General features: G+C 40.4%; 2 protein-coding genes across 5 annotated transcripts in view; one reads left to right on the top strand and one right to left on the bottom strand.

The window, feature by feature from the left end:
* Positions 1-11,018, top strand: part of evla (Enah/Vasp-like a) — a 60,129-nt gene extending 49,111 nt beyond the window's left edge. For 3 of the 4 annotated variants that reach the window (XM_072689676.1, XM_072689674.1, XM_072689675.1), the window contains exons 6-13: positions 3,975-4,198; positions 6,106-6,209; positions 7,094-7,130; positions 7,232-7,268; positions 8,358-8,418; positions 9,133-9,193; positions 9,913-9,970; positions 10,076-11,018. In XM_072689676.1, the coding sequence (XP_072545777.1) occupies positions 3,975-4,198; positions 6,106-6,209; positions 7,094-7,130; positions 7,232-7,268; positions 8,358-8,418; positions 9,133-9,193; positions 9,913-9,970; positions 10,076-10,113 (620 nt within the window). In that variant the 3' untranslated portion in view covers positions 10,114-11,018. Of the gene's footprint in view, positions 1-1,912; positions 2,759-3,974; positions 4,199-6,105; positions 6,210-7,093; positions 7,131-7,231; positions 7,269-8,357; positions 8,419-9,132; positions 9,194-9,912; positions 9,971-10,075 lie in introns of all 4 variants that reach the window. The other variant, XM_072689677.1, reaches the window with a different exon arrangement.
* Positions 11,019-12,927: 1,909 nt separating this feature from the next.
* degs2 (delta(4)-desaturase, sphingolipid 2) lies at positions 12,928-20,870 on the bottom strand. The gene is made up of 3 exons (XM_072690470.1): positions 20,597-20,870; positions 15,242-15,984; positions 12,928-13,542 (listed from the first exon to the last, which is right to left on the bottom strand). The coding sequence occupies exons 1-3, from the start codon at positions 20,676-20,678 to the stop codon at positions 13,399-13,401; spliced, it is 969 nt and encodes a 322-aa protein (XP_072546571.1). The 5' UTR covers positions 20,679-20,870; the 3' UTR covers positions 12,928-13,398.
* Between the last annotated feature and the right edge of the window lie 751 nt (positions 20,871-21,621).

The following is a 21,621-nucleotide window of genomic DNA, read 5'->3' as shown; positions in this document are numbered from 1 at the left end:
CTACCAGGTGTGAACTCTGCAGATATCTCTGAGAAGACCTGAAACGCAGCACCATAGCAAACGCATGGACATGGACATGGAGTTCAGCCCCCTGGCCCAAAGGTCTTCAGACCATCTATCATTCAGCCACTCACTTACACTCTGCTCTCTCTCTCTCTCTCTCTCTCTCTCTCTCTCTCTTTCTCTATCTATCTATTTCTGCACTTTCTCTCTGCTCATGTTTACTCATGTATCAGTCCAGCTCAGACAGACCTATCCCATAATACCATACACATTCTCGTGCGAGTTCAGTCTGCCAGCTGGGACGTAATACATGCCACATCCACACCTGTTTGGAGTTCATTTCGTACCAAAGGTTTTATACCAAAAAAAATGTTGCAAATGTGCAATTTAAGAAATAAACGTTAAGGCATGCTTAATTGTAGCATGACGTGATTCGTCTGGAGTCGTTTCTAAGTGAACTGCTAGGAATTTACACGATTTGTACTTGCTATGGCAAGTCCACTGCATTGTTTAGAAATTGAGATCAGGGATTTTTTATTATGAGTGACTAGGATGGTAACAGAGATCCATGTTTTCATGCAGGATTTCAGACTATATGGTTAATTTGCTTACTGCTTATCGACTCCTCCTCCCAGCCAAACAAGTGTTGTTTTATTATTCAAGGTAGGTCACCATTGTAGGGAAATATGGCTGTACAAGTTACACAAGTTACACAAGCCTGTACACACCGTTGCAGCAGGTACAGTTTATTACCTCATTTATACTGAGTACAGCAGTGAATACAAGTGCTAGTGTTTGTTAGCGCAGTTAGCCTCATAGCTCCAGTTTAAAATAAAAGTCAATGTGAAATTTGGCTGATGGAAATAAAGTGATTTCACAAAGCCATTAAAATATTTAGTTCTCATAAAAGTTTTTCCCCCATCATTCTGCACTAAATACCCCATAATTACAAAGTGAAAACAGAACTTGTGAAAATTTGACACTTGAAATTAAGCTTAGGGGACCTCCCTTTTCTCTTGATCATCTTTGAGATTTTTTTACATGTTGAGTCCATCTGTGGTTAATTCAGTTGATTGGACATAAGTTGGAAAGACACACACCTTTCCATATAAGGCCTCACAGCTGACAGTGCAGGTCAAACCAAAAAACAATCCATGAATAGGAAAGAACTGCCTGTAGAACTGAGAGGCAGGATCGTGTGGAGGCACATGAGTCTGGAGAAGGCTCTGCAGCCCTGAAAGTTTCCAAGAGCACAGTGGCCTCCATATTTATCTTTATTGGAAGAAGTTTGGAACAACCAGGACTCTACCTAGAGCTGGCCGCCCCATCCAACTAAGTAATCGGGGGAGAAGGGTCTTGGACAATGGTCCTTCTGGCTGAGCTCCAAAGATTCTGTGTGCAGATGGAAAAAAAAAACATCCAAAAGATCAACCATCAGACCAGCGGATGTGAAAGCAGGGAAAGGCTAGAATGAGACAACTAAACGTTTTCCACCTGTGGTTTCTACAGTGCGGAATGTTAGGGGAACTGTGGAGGACAAGATGAGATCTGGAAGACCAAGAAAACCTGCAGAAAGAATCGCTTGTATCTTGATTAAAAAGGCAAATCAAAATCTTATATAGCAATAATGATTTATTGAATTCTTATTATTTATTCTTAGTTAATTCTTAGTATTCTGCAGTATTTGCAACATCTGTTTGCATTTTTATATTTAATGTTTTGTTGTCTTTTGGCACAAAATGAACCCCATTCACGTGGCACATCTTTGCTTGCATTTCACATCTTTTTTTCATGACAAAATTTTCAGTTTTCTTTTTTTTTTTTTTGATTTTCATCACTGTCACTTTTCTCTTTTTTGTTTGTTGCTTGTTTCCATCCCTTTCTCTCTGTCTCTCTTACCGTGTGTCAGTCTCCACCCTTCAGTTTAAAGTGTCTGCCTCTGCATCTCAGCCTGACACCCCACCGGCAGACTACAGGCAGTATCGTGCCAACACTCTCCCCCCTTCCTATGCCCGCCTCAACCCCTCCCCTCCTTCCTCCTGCTCCTCCTCTCCCTCTCAGGAGCGCGAGAGTGGCTATCGCACAGTGGACTCCTCCGCTCAGAAAAAGGCTCAGCAGCTTTCACAGCTCTCCACCTCCCTGGCCTCGGCCTTCTCCCCCGTTCAGCCGGGTGCCGTTCCTGCGCCATCCCGCAATGTGCGGCAGATCCCCCTCTCTCCCCCCACCGCCTCCCGTCAGCTGGATCCCAAACACGGCACATGGTCCTCTGCCCACATGTACGCCCCACTTCCCACCTCGTCACCCCCTGTGGTCATGCCGGTGCCCGTCAAGCAGCCTGGGCTGCCCGTGGCCCTCCCTCTGCCCCCTCTCAACAACGGCCGGCCCAAAGCGCCCGCCCATCAGCAGCCTTCCAACCAGCCAGAGGACTGCTACCCCTTCCAGACCTCACCTCCCCAGGCCCCACCTCCACAGGCTCCACCTCACCAAGCCCCACCTCCGCAGACTGGGCCTCCCCTCCCTCACCCCCACTTCCACCACCCAGATCCCCCCTACCTTGCCTATTATGAGGCCGTTCCCCTGCCTCCGCTCATTGGTCAGCCTCAAGTTCAAGGCCATGCCCACCAGCAGCAGTTCACCACCTCCTTCCACCAACAGCCACAGTATCAGACCACGCCCCCCACTGACACCACGCCTCCCTCTTATACCTCTGTGTCTGAGGGGCTCTCGACACCCCCTCCTGTCTCTCAAGCTGCCAGTAAGTATCTCTACCCAACTGGTAGTAGCAAGCGATGCAAGTTTATGTATCGGCATAATCAAATGTGTATATGAAAAATATCAGATAGCAGCATTGGCCCATATTTCCCATATTGATGCATTCCTGAAAATTATTAGTCATTATTCATTTTTACATTTTCCAACCTCTCTTTATTCCATCAGATTTTACAGGCAGTTTTTATTTATTGTTCTTTCGTCTGCAGAGAAATTTAATTTGTCCACATATTTTTGGACACGCTTTTTAATAAATACTTTGAGCTACTTTACATTGCACCCATTGCTGACACAGCAATGCAAACACACACACACTAGTCTCTGTAGAGAACCACCAATAGAATAGGACTCTTTGGAGCAGATAAACATAAACCTACTGCCTAATGCCAGACGTGGACTAAAAGGGTATAAAGCCCCCCAGCATTGAGCTGTAGAGCAGTGAATCTGTGTTTTCTGGAACAATGGTGCTCCTTCAGATACATTTGGAAGAAGTTGGGGATGAGGTGGGGTGGTGATCATCCAACATCCTGTCCTTGATAGTGCACTTGTTGCTGAATGCAATCAAATTCTCACAGCACTGAACAGTAGAGACACTTGTACCTTTCATTTCAGAAGAAGCAATGAATGAGCAGGTGTCCCAATACTTTTGTCCATATAGTGTATGTTTAAGATCATAAAACCAGCTGTCTTGATTTAGTGCTTACTGCACTACCAATATCATGAGCCTCAGCAGTTGTCACGCACTCTCACCCACTGAACGCAGCTGTATCACCAAGCAGGACTGATGACACACACAGATTTCACACGGCACTTGTAGAATGTCTTTGAAACAGTCCAGTCATACTGGTGCCCAGTTGGAAGAACCAGTTCATCCGCATTACAGGCTAATAATGAAGCCAGTGGGTCTTCAGTGTGTTCTCATCCGGCCACTGTCACAGTATTTACCTTCTTTTCAGAAAGAACTGTAGGCGTACTGCCCAAATTTGTCTTTGTCATGAATAACTGCTGACCTACTCCCAAACCTTTTGATTAGATGGTGTGATTATACATGATGTTCTTCAAGATTTTGAAGTTGCTTTTTTATATATATATCATATATATATATTTTTATGTCTTTTAAGGTCATCATATATTAAGTGTTTTGACATTTCACCTAAAATCTAAAAAAAAAAAAAAAAACCTGACCTTTTTTCCTTCAACAGGTCCCCCCCTTCCTCCAGGACATCCCTCCATGCTCTCCTCCACTCCCCCCCTTCATCCCCCTGCTGCACCTATGGGTCCTCCTGCTCCTCCTCCTCCACCTGGACCGCCTCCCCCAGCTGCCGCGCCTCCACCTACCCCACCTCCTCTCCCAGCAGGTGGTGGTCCTGCACCTTCGGGACTGGCTGCAGCCCTGGCTGGGGCCAAGCTCCGCAAAGTTCAACGGGTGAGTGGCCCCCACTTGCTAGGTCGTAGGCTTGGCCGTGGTTTATCAGACGCAAGGTATGAAGTTCAGTTCCAGAGGCTTGAGAAGCTGAAAACAGGTTACTAATATTTTCTAAGATAAGCACTGTTCATAGATTCTGATGTTATTAATAGAAAACTATCATGGACTATTTTTAAATTGGACATTTTCTTTTCATCATATGAAAGAATGGGTGGTATATATAACTATATATGTACACCAATCAGCCATAACATTAGTACCACAGGTGAACATCTACAGTGGCATCTGTCAATGGGTGGAATATATTAGGCAAAAGTTTAACCTGTCTGTTCACTGAAAGGAAGAAAATCTCAACAAATGGTGGATCTTCCAATGAGGCAGTGTAAGATGCCACATTGTGAATTTCTGTGAACTTCAGGCATGATATAAACTAACATCTAACAATCTTGTAGGACCTGGGAGTGCCCAATCCTGGTCCACCCTGCAGCGCTTAGCTCAAAAACTAACCTCTAACACATCTTATCCAGGCAATGAAGGCTTTCAGGGGCGTCCATATATTAGAGCCAAGTGTGGGAGATGTCCAGGACCTTTTATTATCCAGTGGATGGTCTGTAACCTAGGCCAGATATTATGGAATATTGCAGTAATTCAAGTTCTGTTATTATGCATGTGATCACTTTGTCATTTTAATTCAATCATTTTTAGTTTGAACTTTATTAGTTTAAAATGCATAGGTCAAACAAACCGAACGTCACCAACTAATTCACTTCACACGTAAATAGTTGCATACACTGGAAATAAGACAAAAGACAAAAATTCCCAGCCAAACAGAAACCTAACCTGAGTGTTAACAACATCACATACTACCTGTGCAAAATGAAGTTATGATAATGAATGATTCAGTAATATTAGAAACTAGAATAGATCTTATGTATTGGGTGAAATTAATTAACAGTACACCTTTACAAATGAAGGTGCTACAAAAGGTGTTTTGAGCAATGCCATAGAAGAACCACTTTTGGGTCCATAAAGCGTAATTATTGTGATAAAGATGTAAGCTATAGATTTAGTAACACTCTGTAAAGTGATGCTTCAGCTCTGAATGCAGGAAAACTGTGATACACTGTATTGCCAAAAGTATTTGAACTTGAGTTGAAAACAACCCCACACCATAATCCCCCCTCCACCAAACTTTATATTTGGCACAATGTTTATATTTAGTAGTGAGGATATTTTCACGACTGGAATTCACCAAGCTCCTGAGAGCAACCCATTCTTTCACAAATGTTTGTAGAAGCTGTCTGCATGCCTAGAAGCTTAGTTTCATACACCTGTGGCCATGGAATTGATATAAGTTTGCAACCAACCATGGTTTTTAATGGAGCTACGCACACCAGCGATGCCACCGAACGCCGACACTGTACGCTGACAGTGTCTTGTTGGTTTCCTCCTTTAAGTGAACAGTCAGGTTTAACACATAACATCAGTGTATGACGTGCATGTGAGCAGTTCTGTCTGACTGCCAGTGTACAGTAGATAGATAGATATAGGTTTCTTGAACTATTTTTACTATGTTTACTATAATGTCGGTGAAGAGAGGGAGTAGCCTTTATTCAGTTCAGGTCAGTTTAGTTAAATATAGGTTATTTCTTGTTCACACGGACAGACAGAGTTGATGTTTACTACAGATATTCAATATTAGTTTATTTAGTTAGTCAAGCTGTTCCGCGTATGAAGCATAAACATGCAGTATGATTAGAAGCTTTAGCACTGTTTGCACTGTTATAGGGAGTGTGCACTGGAACATGCTGCAGAAATGGCTCGGTTCTGTCAACATCACAGATGGGTAATGTTATATTGATCTGCGGTGGTGTTGAAAGCTGACACCATGTCTTTGAACCCTGCAGCCTGAGGAGAGCAGTGCCAAGAACGATGCCAACCGCTCCAGCGGAGGCAGTGGAGGGGGTGGAGAGGGTCTCATGCAGGAGATGAACGCCCTTCTTGCACGGAGGTCAGATTGAGTCATAACCTGTAACCTGTAGTTCCTTTGATTTTCAATAGTATTACTAATTCAGATACCACACTGTTGTTCAAAGGTTTGGAATCAACTTTGTTGTCGTCATACAAAAACCTTGTATTTCCATTTTTGCTGTTTTTCACTTTTTGCCATAATGTGAATCAGTAGTCCAAATTCTATAATGAAATGTACCAATAGAAAGATAAGATAAGATAAGATAAGATAGTCCTTTATTAGTCCCGCAGTGGGGAAATTCCCAAAAGAAAGGACTTGACATTGACACTGATTAGTCTACGGCAGTGGTGGCTATATAGTATTTTTTGTTAATTGTTTTGCTCATCACTTTTGAAATATGAGACATTATAGATATTCTTTTTTTTCCGTTTTTATCCAATGACCAAGATAGCCAATTACCCAGTCCACTCACTAGTACCGTCCACCATCACATGTAATGCTCCTTACACTGGGAGGGTAAGAATTGACATTGGCAGAGAGAGCAAGGCCAGTTGTGCTCTCTCTGGCTGTGACTGCTGTTGGCAGGCTGCATGACCCGAAGAATCTACAATGGTCTTATACTTAAAACATTAATTCTAAACTTTTAAGCAATGATTTTTAACAGTATGACATATACAGTTGTCTGCAAAAGTGTGAGCACACCTGTGCAAATGATGCGTTTGTAAAAATAAGTTATTTAATGTTTTTTGTTCCAGTATGTTCTCTGTAGATGATATTTGTGCTTATTTTCACTTAGAAAATCCAAACAAATGATGTGTACTAATGAATGGTATTCATATTAATTCATTGTGCGGTCAGTAAATACCTGATGCATAGGATCATGTTTCAGTCACAGAGATTTTATCATTATATCTTGCCTCTAGGAGGAAAGCTTCAGAAAAGCCAGAAGAAGGTCAAAACGTACGTACATTCTTAAAACAGCTTCCTCACATCCTCACACTTCTGTCTTTGACTGTACCGCTGAGTTTATGCAGGATGTTTTCTGTGTGCCCTTATTGCAGGAAGAGTCCAACGGATCTCCTGCCTCACGTGGTTCAGGTCAGCCGAGCTCACTATCCACTTTGCCTACCATCAGCCAAGCTGTCTGACACGTTTGGGATGAGTGGACCGATTTTGAGAAACTCTTCCTTGAGTGTCGCTAAAGAGGTTTTGTTTGCATAATGGCATGCGGCTCAACCCTTATCTTGTTTCGGCATTTCCTGGTTAATATAAAAGGTCACTGTCAGAGCCGGGGATTGTAGAGAGTTCCCATCAGGTCATCTTAACCAGGAAAGCTTGAGAATAGGTGCATTCTCGTGCTGAAAAAAAATCAAAATATATAAATATCTAGAATTTGAAGAGAAAGTGGTGGCAAATATTCTTGAACTGGATTCTAATGTATTTTGTTTGTCTCAAATACTCTTGAACTGGATTCTAATGTATTTTGTTTGTCTCAAATACTCTTGAACTGGATTGCATTAGTAGAAGTATTATTATTATTATTATTATTGTAGTTGAGATCATCTATATTATAGATATTTCTTTCCATATTAATAGATTACTTTTGGCTGGATAGTACCTAAATGTCTAATACTAGACAGCCATGCTCGGACAAAGTTTTGTGGTATGACGACCAAGTATAAAATATTTTGTGTCTATATTAAGTGCCTACAAAAACAGTATTGTTAGAAAACAGGATATTCTAAGAACCGAGGGAATAATAAAAATGACTATAAAACTACAGAAACGTGACATAAAATTATTCCTGGGCAGGATATTTAAAGTCAAATTCTCAGTAACAGCCTAAAACATCAGTTTAAGTTTAAACTCAAGCTGCACATGATTAACTTCACATAGGAAACTGTTTATACCCAAAGATTTAGTTGGAGGAAGGTCATTTAGGCTGGTGATTAGTTATCTTTAAGCTTTGAAATATTGTGTGCCTATGTTTAAGCTTACTGATTGAGTTCTTCCAGGAGAGGAACTGTTTGAGTTTCCAGCTTTGTATCGTTTAGAAAAGCAGCCCAGCGCCTTATTACTGATATATGTTGGTTCATCCGTCAGTCTTTTCCATCTGTACCTTACTTCCTAAGTCCACTGCAGATGCACTGCTGAAAGGTTTGCAACTCACTGAGGTTTTATTCACAGATGCTCTAAAGAAGCCGTGGGAACGAGCGAACTCTTCAGACAAATCCTCCGCTGGTTCAAGGTCAGTTTGACAGTTCTGTCAAGGTTACAGTATGGATGGAAATCATACTATTCCCTTTTCTGTCTCAAACCATAGCCTTCTTCCTATGGCTGCATCTCAGTTTGGCTAAATACATCTATACCTGTTGCTCAGTCTTATCTTTGGTCTGCTTAAGAAATGAAAGCCTAACAACTGAACAAAGCTCGTCCTTATCTCTCTCTGCCAACAATAAAATGTAGGCTGTGGGTTTGTGCCGAAGCTGTACAATGGAGGACTCTGATAGTGTGTGCAAATATTGATGAACTGTCACTGCATGCTCCAAAGCCCAGCTGCAAATCAAATAAAAAGACAGAGCTAGGGGAGATTTAAAGATTTAATACCACTCATGACCAAAATCACAATAACCTCATTCTGCATAGTTGATCTTAGCATTTCACTACCTCTGAGCTGATGCTGTACCATTATTTGTGTACTGTGAGTGTTTATCATTGATTTTCCAGAACTCTGGGCTTCTGAACCCAGGGTTACACCTGTCTTTTCAAATGAGACTTCAGTAATTGTAACTGCCATATCCAATCTCCTCTCAGGTCACATTCATGTTTCCCAACTCTAACTGTGGTTAAATAGACGTAGAATTATAGGTGAAACCCTAGTGAAACCCTAGTCTGTGAGCTCTACAGAATCAGATTTATTTTCATTTGTTGTTTTAAAATGATTCTGCTGTTGATCACACAGGGTGAGACCTATCGGCAGCACCAGTGATGCAGAGTCAGGAGATTTTGACAGAATGAAACAGGTACAAGTTGGTGCTACTTTATCATTTGTAATTGCAATATTTTTTGTCAAATGAATGTACATTAAAGGTTTTTTCTGTTTCTGAGATTTTGTTACAATAGCAATAGAAACTAATAAAGGGAGTGGTAGAGAAAGAGTTCAGTATGATGCTCGCTCAACCATTTAACTCTTTAAACCCTTAAGGTCCATAAAGGACCATGCTTTCCTTCCAAACCACAGGTTACTGATTCATTTCTAGCAGTTACTGGATCATTTGTAGTAGATACTAAATCATTTAGAGTAGAGAATAAATCATTTATGGCAGATAATGATTTAATTAAAATAGAATTAAATAAAACTCTAAATTAATTATCAGTTAATCATATTATCACTGAACCATTTAGAGTAGATTCTATATAATTTGTTACTGTATCATCTATAGTAGATACTGCATCATTTATAGTGGATATGGAATCATTTACTGTAGATACTGAATAATTTATAGTAGAAACGGAATCATTTATAGCAGTTACAGAATCATTTACAGTAAATACTGAATCATTTATAGTAGATACTGAATAAATATTGAATAGAAGCTCTTAAAGTTAAAATAGAGTTCAGTGTGTCACTCTTGGACCCTTCAAGAATCACCCTGGCATCAAGCTGCTTTCTGGAAACCGAACCCAGCAAACCAGTACCAGAATCTGACATGCGCTATTCTTCTCTTCCTTTACTGAACAGGAGATCTTGGAGGAGGTTGTGCGTGAATTGCATAAAGTCAAAGACGAGATCATTGATGGTGAGAATGAGCAAATGCAAACGTTATACCTGAATCCTTGAGTTCATTGGTATTAGTGCAGTTTCAACACCCCAGTGATGCTGCTGTCTTTTTTCTTCCCTTCAGCCATTAGAAGAGAACTCACTAGGATGGGCACTACATAGTGTTTACAAGCATCACGACACTGACGGAAGGTTCTTGGGGAAGTTCAGAAAGGATCCTGTGGCGCGCTTTGAAGGAATGTTCTCGCAACATAGCTGCAATGGCGAGGAAAACGTTGCTGTCAGGTTGCAGAGATGTTGCGTCAACTGGGAGCATTACAGAACGGAACAAGAGAAAGCAGAGAAATGGGAGCGAGTGAGCGTGAGTGGTTGTATGCATGGATGGATGGATGAAAGGATGGATGAAAGGATGGATGGATGGGTGGCTAGACCTTCACACTGAATTTTTCTATTTTCTCCTGTATGAACATTAAAAGACTCAGCCCACTGTGCAGTTTGCTGCTCTCAGTCTTTCAAGTCTTAAAAGAGAACGTTGACTAGTCGGAACTTGATGAAGATATTTTTTGTTTTATACTGTTTTATTGTGTCATTGATCATTACTATTAATGTTCAGATCATTTTATTATCGGTGGTACAGAGAGAGAGAAAGAGATACAGAGATGCTCACCATCTGTGTCAGCCTTTTATATTTTATTACTTTCTGCATTCTTTGGTTTTTGATAAGCACACTGAGCACACTCTCGTGCTGAACTGTCAACATCGACATCAACGTTTTCTGGAGTTTCTTTCTTTCTTCTTTGCCGAAACAGACGTATACGTTCTGGGTTTTGTTAGCTTGGATTTGACTTGATGGTGTGAGGTACTTGATGATGGTTGCCATTTGAATGATCCCCGAGAGATGTAATTGTAGCTATAGCCCTACGAAATGGCAGTTTTTGGAAACTCTTTTGCTCAAAGAATTGGTTGAAATGTTGGGTCCTACAGTATATCCTATTAGGTTACTCATTTTAAAAGATGACATTGAAAAATGACCTTTGAATAAAACTAAGAACACTGAATCTATTCCATGTGAATTTGTCCTTTTCATCTGTCCAAAAAGTGACATTTCAGAAAATCCTCTCATGTTATTAAATGTATTAACCCATGTTTTTCAACTCAATCATCCAGATCTGCTGCTGACATGAGCTGACCATGGGTGAATCTCATAGCTCCAGTTGTTCTCTCCTCCTTCGTTGATTCCATCTTGCCTTTGAATTTAATTCTTTGTGTGACTTTGGTTGGATGCAAAATGCCCACATGTGGACTTGCATGCCCATTTAAAACCCTATAATAATGGCCCTCTGCTCTGATTGGCTGGTTTATAATGAGGTGCTGCAATAGCTCATACAGATGCCACATACAATAGCATAACATAGGCTAGCAAAGCTTGTTTTTTAGCACTGTTCGAGAACATTGGGCCTCATTTATCAACCATTCTTAAGAAATTTCTCCTTAAAACCCACTTACACATCAGTCAGGCAGATTCTGACATTCACCATTGGTTTCTTATTCTTGTTAAATTCATTAGGACTGTGGTATTCATCATATTAAGAGCAGAGCTGTGAGTAGTTCTGGGGTTTAAAAATACATTGTGAATATGACATCTTTTCAAAGAGCAAATGAAAAATTTCTGAAGGAGATATTGGTGAATGAGGCCCATTGTGTATTTATTTCTGAGTCTCACTGGATAGTGTTGACATCCTGTTCTGCGGTGTGTGATGAGATGGCTGAAGAGATGGTAAAGTCGATCGGCTAGGGTTAGCTTTTAGCATAGGACCTCCTCAAATCCCAAAGTGCAGTTTGCATTTTACCACTTTGCCAGATCTGACTAGGATAGGGTAAATGTACATTTTAAGGGGATAAATACCTAAATTTAAGGTTTGTCATTGTAAAATCAGAAAGTCGGGACTTTAAATGCAAGAAAACGATGAAAGCAGAGTACAATTAAAATGAATTAAAGATATGAGGTGCAGACCAAGGGCTGAATTCACAAAACAGTCTTTTTTAGAATTTTCGGAGATTCTGCATAAGAAAAATAATAGCTTTCTGGCATCACAACAAAGTTACCTTATTTTCCAAGCATGATTTGTTGTTTCCTTCACAGTCACTGCTAGCACTTGTTAACTGAAATGTTTCAAACACCTAGTAAGATCCTGTTCATCAGAAAATTAAAAAAATGTGTCTCCCAGTGTTTATGGAGTGTTTAAGTTACAAATGACCTACAAACAAAGACTGTCTATGATTCTTTAAGAAAATATTTAAGACTGTCTAAAGAGAATACTTTTGTTGTTTTTGATACTTTCATTTAAGGACGTTCTTATGAACATCATCTAAGTGTTCATTTTTAAGTTTCCAGGTGTGCCCCAAGTGTGTTGGGGCAGAGAACTGCAAGAAGATATTTGAAGATATGTGCTTCTGTTCTAGTTGAGAGGATTGACTTGGTTAAAACTTGAAAATCAGTTAATAAACACAGGCATCCACCAGTACCAGTGATAACACAACCTTCAGAAGTTCACAACCATTTGCACCTTGCATTGTGTGCCCCTCCGAAGTTGTAAATGGTTGTGTGATTAGCAGCTACTAAATTCTTCACTGGGCCATACCTGACTAGTTTCATCAGGTTGACATTTGCATTTAACAGATACCAGCTTTATTACTGGACCATGCCTCACAGGTTTCAATGGGTTAAATTTGTTTTGCCACAAAGCAAAGAAAATACAAGTCATGACGAGTCTGCATTCAGGTTTTTGTTTTGTAACCAACCCGACATTCAGGTCACAAAGCTGAAATGTTGTACTTCTACATCTACTCAGCTGTAGAAGCAACATTCTAAAATAACCCTCTCCTGCACTTTTAAATCTATCCATGCAGGAGTTTCATGGTGAGTCAGGACACGTTTGGCCGAGTTGGTCAATAAAAACACATTTGCTTCACCCCTTCATAAAGCACTTATTTTAATTTAGCCATTAATTTGTAAAGATTGAGGATCAGTGCACATTTTCACCCACATCTGGTGACTCCATTTATTATTCCAAACTGTGAACAGTCCCAGACCACAAAAGCTTCAGCCCTGTAGAAAAAAAACACTAGGTCTGTAAAAACTATTCTACATGTGAAAACTGAAGGAGAGGGCATCACTGATGAAAAGGCTTTTTAGAGTTTTGGTAAGCATAAATGTGCATTTTCATCTCATCCCTTGAATATAGGGCCATATCTCTGGCCTAGTTGTAAAGCATGTCAGTTGAACTGACCATTAGCATTAAGTCCATGTGCATTCTTAACTTCTTCCTCGGGTTGTCAGCTGAACGGTTTCAACACGCATTGCTACCAGTTCAGCAGGCTCGTCCACATTTCCCTCCGTTCCGTTTAAATAGCGGCTCTGAAAGGATAATGCTTCTTAAGTACAGTTCATTCCTGTTTGGCCAGTTTGTATTCTCGCTTGATCCTGGCATAGGGGCCAATGCTGTCATCAAACACAAAGTCCCACAGCACTCGTATCCAGGAGGTGTGCTGCGGTAGGGAGTCATAATACTCTGCTGCGATTCTTTTCACCTGTCAAAGAAAAGATGAAGATTAGTCATCTTACGGTTAGAGCCATTGCGTTTAGATAACAGCCACATAACCCAGAGAAGCAACAAGAGCAATGCCATAGAAGTACCACTTTTGGTTCCTTGAAAGATGTATGTGTGAAAAGGGGAGTGTAAAGTACCTTCTGAATGCCCTAACGAACTTATCCTTCTCATATTGTGAAGGAAAGGTATGAAGTGAAGACTCCTAGATTTCCTAGAGCCTTTACATAATGTAGAGGTTCGCATGACTTGTTCTTCAGGCTCACAAATCTCACATTAACAAAAGCGTTTTTTCTCCGAAAAACATTTGATATGTTGAAATACCTTAGAGAACAAAACAAAGTGGTACTTTTGTGGCATTAGATCTGAAACTGACACTCAGGAACCCTCAAACAGCCATTTTTCTCTTTGCAGTTCTTTAATTCGGTTCTAAATGTATTATATAACGTGCTATATAGAACCATGACTCCTAAAACAACCATCTATAAGAGATTTTCTTTGCATATGCATCCAAATGTTTCTATGTATCCATCCACTGTCTTTACTTGGAAACAACAACCCTTTTTTAATTATGTGTTGTGAGCTGAAAATGAAACTTTGGACTATCTGGGCATGCCTGAGGACAGTTTCTTGAATCAACTGCACTTGTCTCCAATAGAGTCCCCATAGAAATCCATGATATTAGGGTTTAACGATGAAAGGGTTAAAGAAAAGCATCTTAAGGAAGTATTTTAGCTTCAGGTATTCATAACTGCTTAAATATTGACAGAAATTATACAGAGACCCAGCTATCACTGTTCAAATATGTGACCTGAAAGCTTCGTTCTGCAAGACTTTTTTATCTGTGGCAGCAAAATCGATGGAACTGCAGTTTAAGCAGAGCTTGTTGAACTAGGCGAATATTTGTCGTGCTGTGCAGACAATGTGTCGTGTCAAATCATTCATGGAGCTGGTGGCTGCTTTTGCTTTTAACAACAGCACATTCTATTGAGAATATAAGCTCCACGGACAAAAAAATTGTCACCTTGCATGTTGAAGGTGGTAGTAACTTGAGTTCGAGAAATTCTGGTCAGAATTTGTGTTTTACTTGGAATCACTTCGCTTCCAAGCAAGAATTGTTTTAGATGTCAACAAAGGTCTTTTCTGAACATATTTTCTGTAGACTGTAGATACCAGCCACTGCTGTTAGACCTGTATGACCGTAAGCTTCAATACACCTGCAAATTCAGCTACTTCCTTCACACAATGGCCTTTGGCAAGCCAAATGCCATCACTTCTTTTTGCCAAACATTAACATCTGCTTTGTGACTCCACACGTCGGATGAGATGTTCACTGCACTGTACCACCCCTCCTCAATCTATGAATCCCACGGCACACCCTGAAGGTATTTAGATCTCGATTACTCAATATTGAGCAGCACTTTCCCAATTGGCACATCCTGCTTTGAATTTCTCAAGTACATTTATTTCTCAAGAACAGGGCACTGTTTCACCACTTACTTACTAAACACCTTTGTGTGTCTTGCAAAGCTCTAGAATGACCCTCTCCTCTTACTTCCAAAAGCCAGTAGAAATAGTAGAACACCCGTCTATACTGCCCTGACATACTCTATCTAGGAAACGATCAAGCACCAAGACGAACCACTGAAAAGTATTCCAAAAGTGCAAGGGGATACATTTACCTCAGGTAATTTACTCCCAGGAATGCTGGGGAAATCATGGTGCTCCATGTGGTATCCCACATTGAAGGTGATCAAGTTCAGAGGGCCATAGTAGGAGTAGGTCTCGTGGCCCTTCATAAACATGTAGTGCTCGGCAATAAAGTGTCCAGAAATGGGATGCAGGCCCATACACAGTATTGACCCGGAAATGAGGTACACGATGGGCTTGAGTCCCCAGAGGTAGTAGATGAGAATGTCTGCTGCAAACTGTACGACCGCGTTCATCATCTCCAGTCTGGTCACAGGTTTTGGGTTCACCACCAGGGGCCGCAGCGCGTAGAAGAAGGGCTGGAGGAAGAGCCAGAGTACTTTCCTCATCGGGGTGCAGAAGAACCAGCCCTCGAGATCCGTAGGGATGTCCACGTCCAGCCCGTCTCCTCCCAGGTAGCGATGGTGGTCAATGTGGTACTTCTTGAAGGAGGCGGAGTAAGGCAGGCCAATGGGCAGGTTGGCAAACATGGCAAACCAGCGGTTCCAACGAGCCAGCTTGTTCCCAAAAGCCACATTGTGCGAGATGTCGTGAATGGCCAAGGTCAAGGAGTGGTTGATGCAGCCACCAAAGGCGTATGCCCAGAAGAACACCCACTTCCAAGACAGGTCACGGAGCAGGTAACAAGCCAACAGCTGTGTGAGTACCATTCCTGTCACAACCCACTTGAGCTGGGGGTCAGGACCCATAAGTGTTTTGATCTGTGGGTACTTCGCTGTTGAGAGAAACACACAATACACAGCACATTTAATATCTGCAAATACATACACACAGCTTATCTAGTCCATGTAAATAAGTACTGCCAATAGAATAGGACTCTCTGGAGCAGATCTGGGGCATTCCTGGAACAGAGGGATGTATAACCTCCAGCATTGTTTCACTGATCCACAGCTCAATGTTATTTGGAATGATGGTGCTCCATCAAATACTTTTGGGATGAGTTAGAGAATTGGAGATGAGGTGGCATGGTGACACTAACCTCACTAATGCTCTTGTCACTGAATGCAGCCAAACCCTTACAGAAATACTCCAAAATCTGAAAGCCAGTAACAGTTAGCCCAACAAAAGCAGGATAAACTCTTTTTAATACCCGTTATTTCAGAAGAAACAATGAATGAGCAGGTGTCCTAATAGTTTTGTCCAGATTTAACATAAATGGACAGGGCTATACTGCTAAAAGCTAAACAGGAAATTGTATAATAAATAAATTAATAAATAAAACACTGTCCAAGTCAACATCTAGAAATAATATCTTACAACAATATCATATTCAGAAATATTAGCTACTTCAACCAGATTTGATACCACCAACCAGCCATGAGCCAGATTTTTTTTTTTTTTTTTTTTTGGTAATTTCTTGTAATTTCATGAACATGGATTAGGTCAACTAAATGGATTAGGTGAAATAATAAGATTAGCAAAAATCAGTGGCCAGTGTAAATGTGTACTGTAACCAAGCAACAACATAGAAATGAACAATAAACATCAGGCTAAAACATGGAACACAGGCAGTCAAGCAGCGTCTAATGCTCTTCCCACGGGACAGGAAGGCCTACAGATAGTCAGCTTTTTTTAATTAGCACACTTGTTGTTCCAGTAACTACTCCTTAAAAAAAAAGAAGACACTCATGGTAAATGCCTTACAGACACACTCTTGGTCTATAGTATGAAATGCATCTATTAGACCTCTCTGATTTGCATGCAGTCTCTATGCAAACTGACCACCAACCAGGCCTGGCTGCAGTTCAGTGAAGTTACACCCACACTCATTTCCCATTCAGACGTCCACATGACAAGTCCAGATTACGGGGTGAACAAGGGTCTTTTAAAAGAACTGTTGTCCTGCAAATGCTAATATTTTTGAGAGAACAACTAGAATTAGCGCATATTGAGAGGTCTAATTTTAATACATGCTGAATGGCCCCTAATAGCAATTTTTAATGATGCTAGCTCAAACAATGCTAATCACTAGCATTATTCCATGACCCTCTTCTATGGATGCAGTATGCATATATATTGTGCTGAAATTATAAAATGACAATCCTTTTGCAGTTAACTCGTGAGATAAAATATGACATCCAGTTTTAATTCTGATAAAACATTAGTTTAGGCCTTAATTCATCCTCTTTACAAGTAAAAGAGCCAGTTACTGATTTAGCATCTTTACAGCTAAATAAATTCTTTATATATTTTATTATATCAATGTAGCTTCTTTACAGCTAAATTCTTTCACATTTAGCTGTAAAGTAGCTACTGATTCAGCTTCTTTACAGCTAAATTAATTCCTCTTATTTCAGCTTTAAAGAAGACACTAATGTAGCTTCTTTACAGCTAAATTCTTTTACATTTAGCTGTAAAGTAGCTACTGATTTAGCTTCTTTACAGCTAAAATAAATCCTTATATTTCAGCTTGAAAGAAGACACAGATGTAGCTTCTTTACAGCTAAATTCTTTCACATTTAGCTGTAAAGTAGCTACTGATTCAGCTTCTTTACAGCTAAAACAATTCCTTATATTTCAGCTTTAATGAAGACACTGATGTAGCTTCTTTACAGCTCTTTGATGCTTTACATACTAGCTTAATGATCCTTTACATTTCAGCTTTAAAGAAGAAACTAATTTAGCTTCTTTACAGCTAAAATCCCAGAGTTTCAAGTGTAAAGAAGCTTCTGAATGGCCGATGAGCCAGGTTTTGTGAACGCTAGTCAAACCCAGCTCTAGCAATGAGTAATGAAATGCCATGGAGCTTCATAAAAGGCACCACTGACCAGCCTACTGCAAATACAATACAATGGCTGTGACGTCCACATTGATGGCTTGTAGCTAAGAAACACGGCAAAGAAGAAACAAATTTATCTTGGAAACGCACAGACACCATTCCCAGAGCAGATATCCAACCTGTCATACATTTTCATTGAGCAAGTTAATGATTCACACGACTACTTTAGTCACATGTTAAAGCGTACTTTTTTTTTTTACAATATCATTCAGCATGATTCCTAAAGCATGATACAACTATCTTGTGATCAGCCTCTGACAAAAGAAGAGGAACCTCCCACAGTTTCTTCAACATTGAAACATTAGACAAAGGTTTCTCCAAAAAAAATCACTCCAACAATTGCAGTGAAAAACTGCAGTTCATTAATGACCTTCAAGCACCATGAAGCAGCTGAAGGTGCACTACAGTCATCCTGGGTGCAAAATGATTGTGGTGGAAACTGCCTCCACACCCTTTAGTGTCATTTAGAAACAATAGACCTTTTTGACTCCTTGGTTCTTCTGCAACGCTTGATGGATTATAAAAGAAAATGCTATAAATATTTGAAAAGCTTGAAAAGCTTCATGTGTCCATTTACAAAAGAGGCTTATTCTTCTACATGACTGGAAAATTAGTGCTAGAAACCCTGGGAACTGAACCGGATCATATACAGACACAGTTCAGATGAGGTTGTAATGTAACGGAATCTTCCTTTAGCCCAAAAAGCCCAAATTTTACACACAAAAAAGAAGCTTAAAAGACTTTTTGTTTTCAGCTGATCCAAAGGCCATTCCACTCCGCCTCACCAATATTGTGGTGTGGACTGTTTACCGTCATAGTTCTGTTTCCAGGCAAAACCCATTAGGCCTGTCAGGTGCACCTGGGCCACTCAGCAATTATTCCACATGTCAAAGTACAATTTGCCTGGAATCAGTTTACACAAAATGACCAGGGTGGAAAACTGCTGTCCACTGACATTACATTCATCTGTTTAAATGAGACTATGCAAAGCCAGGAGTACATTGGGGAGACCATTGAAAAGACTTGAAAAGATATGCCAGCAGATACTACAGTTCCTAAAAGATTTTGATTAGGCTCACTTAAACCACATTCTCAGTGCATACCACTTTTATTGTAAACATCACCTAAAATATCAACTTTACAAGTGGAGTCAGTGGATACATACATACACACACACACACACACACACGCACACACACACATTTTCTTTTTCTTTTTGGTCCAGTCAATATGACATTCTGACACACCTGCCAGATTCACAATATATTAAAAAGCAAAAAGATTTTTTTTCCATGACAGAAACAACATACAAGTCTACAAATGTTACATAATATTCTTGAAGTTCTTCCATATTGAAAACTACAATAACCAGAACATATAGTAAGCAGATATTAAGGTAGCTAAAAGGTTTTGATTAGGCTCACTTGAACCATATTCTCATCTCAGTGCATATTTCAATGCAATTTATATTGTCAATATCACATAAAAAAAACACCTACTTCAAATATATATCCAAATGCCAACTTTACAAGAGGAGATATAGATATATATTTGGTCCAGTCATCATGAAATTCTGACACGACTGCCAGGTTCCCATTGTATCAAAAAGTGAGAAGAGAGAATTCAATATGCATAAATGTTATTAAACACTTAATATAATATAATATATAAGTTCCTTCATGTAGAAAACAATAACATTGAGAAGATATAGTAAGATTAGTATTACTATAGTATGAATCCTGTACTTTTAGCTCAATTCAAAGCCATAAATAAACGTGTATGATGCTGACAAGTGCACTTCCTGAATTAAGAAGGCTTGTTCACTTTTAAGTGCACTAAAATGAGCCAGTAGAAACATTCATAACCTGAAGGATGAATAAGTGAACTTTAGGAATGATTGAAACTGTGACTACTGAGGATTATGATTTTAATCAGTTATTAACGCCAGTATATCATAAAATATACCGTAGTTGGCAGAACAGTGGGCTGCTCTGTCGTGCTGAGGGAACGCCAGCAGAGTTGTCCCGGCATCACACCGGGCACACACTCCCACTGCCACTCCCACTGCCACCGCCACCGCCACCGCCACCGCCATGCTCGAGCGCTGTGGGATCACTACTCTGAGGGAACCTCTGTCACAGTCTGTCCTGCACCTCTTCACTTACAGTAAACACGCGACACACAGTCTGCCTCTCGTCTCTCGGGTTTCTAAAGTGAACATTTAGGTAAAAGTCGTTGAGTCCGAGAGAGAGAGAGAGAGAGAGAGAGAGAGAGAGAGCTGCTGACAGCTCGGCTCAGGTCTGATCTGATGAGGCACCTCAGCACTTCAGGAAAAGCGCCTTCAGCAAAGTCTCGAGAGAGAGAGAGACTCAACTTTCACATTCAATTACGGCCAAAAGACGAGACCTGATTGGTCTAAAACGACGAGTACAATATATTCAAGTAACTCCAGTCTTTTTTTTTTTTATTATTAGAATAATCTGAAACACCTCTCGGGGTTTATCTCTTCGGTTCTAGGCAATGGCTTCTCCCGGACGGTTTTACTCACCTAGTATTTCCTTTCTTCTCCATGTGTGCGGTTGCTCGTCGTAGACCCATTCAAAGTCCCCACGTCCACCTGCCTTCCCCATTTTCCACCTGCAGCAGTGGCGTAATGATCTCAGGTGAGCTCCTCGCACTCGGCTCGTTTCGGGCACGCCCTCGTTGATAAGGTGTAAAAAGGTGTGCCTGAATGTAATGGCAACAGAAACAGCCTATGGGCCTTTTGGCCGAACAGGCAAGGCTAGTTATAGTCAACCCTGAAAAGAGAGCCGTTGAAACTCACTGCAGCGTTTTACACAGGGGGGCTGTGATCAGTTAAGTAAAGGGAGAGGGGTAGGCGGGTAGTTTTGTAAGGGGTTTGTGTTAGATTGCCAAATACTGCAGCTGATCGCTGCTGAGCCACACTGGAATAACCCATCCTCTCCTTTAGCTTGTGATTTACCTCTAAGCTCATGTCATTACTACAGTGACCACAGTCGTCTTCTACTTTTCTGTGTAGATCCTGATCGGAAGAGCGCGCCAGGTTTGCGTTACAACCACTAGGCGCCGCTGTTTCTCACACCGCACAGCAAGTACATGGGATTCCCCAGGCTCTCAGTGAACGCTAGTCTGCTTTACCGTCTAATTTCTACTCCAAGGTTATATATTAAAAAATAAATTAATTAAAAATATATGTATTTGTATATTTATATTTGACTATGATTTAGATTTTTTATCCTTTATTATTGGTCCATGGTTTTTGGTCTTTACATTTCACTGCTAGTTGTACTGTTTTCACGATGTAAGTGACAAATACATTTTATTTTATTTTATTAAATGCCTATAAGCCGTTTTAACAACAACTAATTTAACTATTTTAACAACAAATTGTGCTTAAATCAAACAGCTATTCAACAGCTACTTATAAACTGCTGGGCTAAATATATGAAACGGTGATAATACTGGTATGTGTAACATTAAAAGAACAATGTATTTATAATATTAGACTGTTTTTTGCAACTTAGTTTCCATCCTTATGGCCTGGAGAGTGGA

Source organism: Salminus brasiliensis, chromosome 10 (genome assembly GCF_030463535.1).
Source record: "Salminus brasiliensis chromosome 10, fSalBra1.hap2, whole genome shotgun sequence".
NCBI lineage: Eukaryota > Metazoa > Chordata > Actinopteri > Characiformes > Bryconidae > Salminus > Salminus brasiliensis.
The sequence above is the reverse complement of the archived record's forward strand: the minus strand, read 5'-3'. Positions and strand labels throughout refer to the sequence as shown.

Bases quoted from the DNA above. Each gene is read 5' to 3' on its own strand.
- degs2 (XM_072690470.1), bottom strand. From the start codon at position 20,678: ATGGGGAAGGCAGGTGGACGTGGGGACTTTGAATGGGTCTACGACGAG. The intron at 15,985-20,596 runs GTGAGTAAAACC...TTCTCTCAACAG, and splicing joins GAGAAGAAAGGAAATACTAG to CGAAGTACCCACAGATCAAA. The intron at 13,543-15,241 runs GTAAATGTATCC...TTTCTTTGACAG, and splicing joins CTGGGAGTAAATTACCTGAG to GTGAAAAGAATCGCAGCAGA.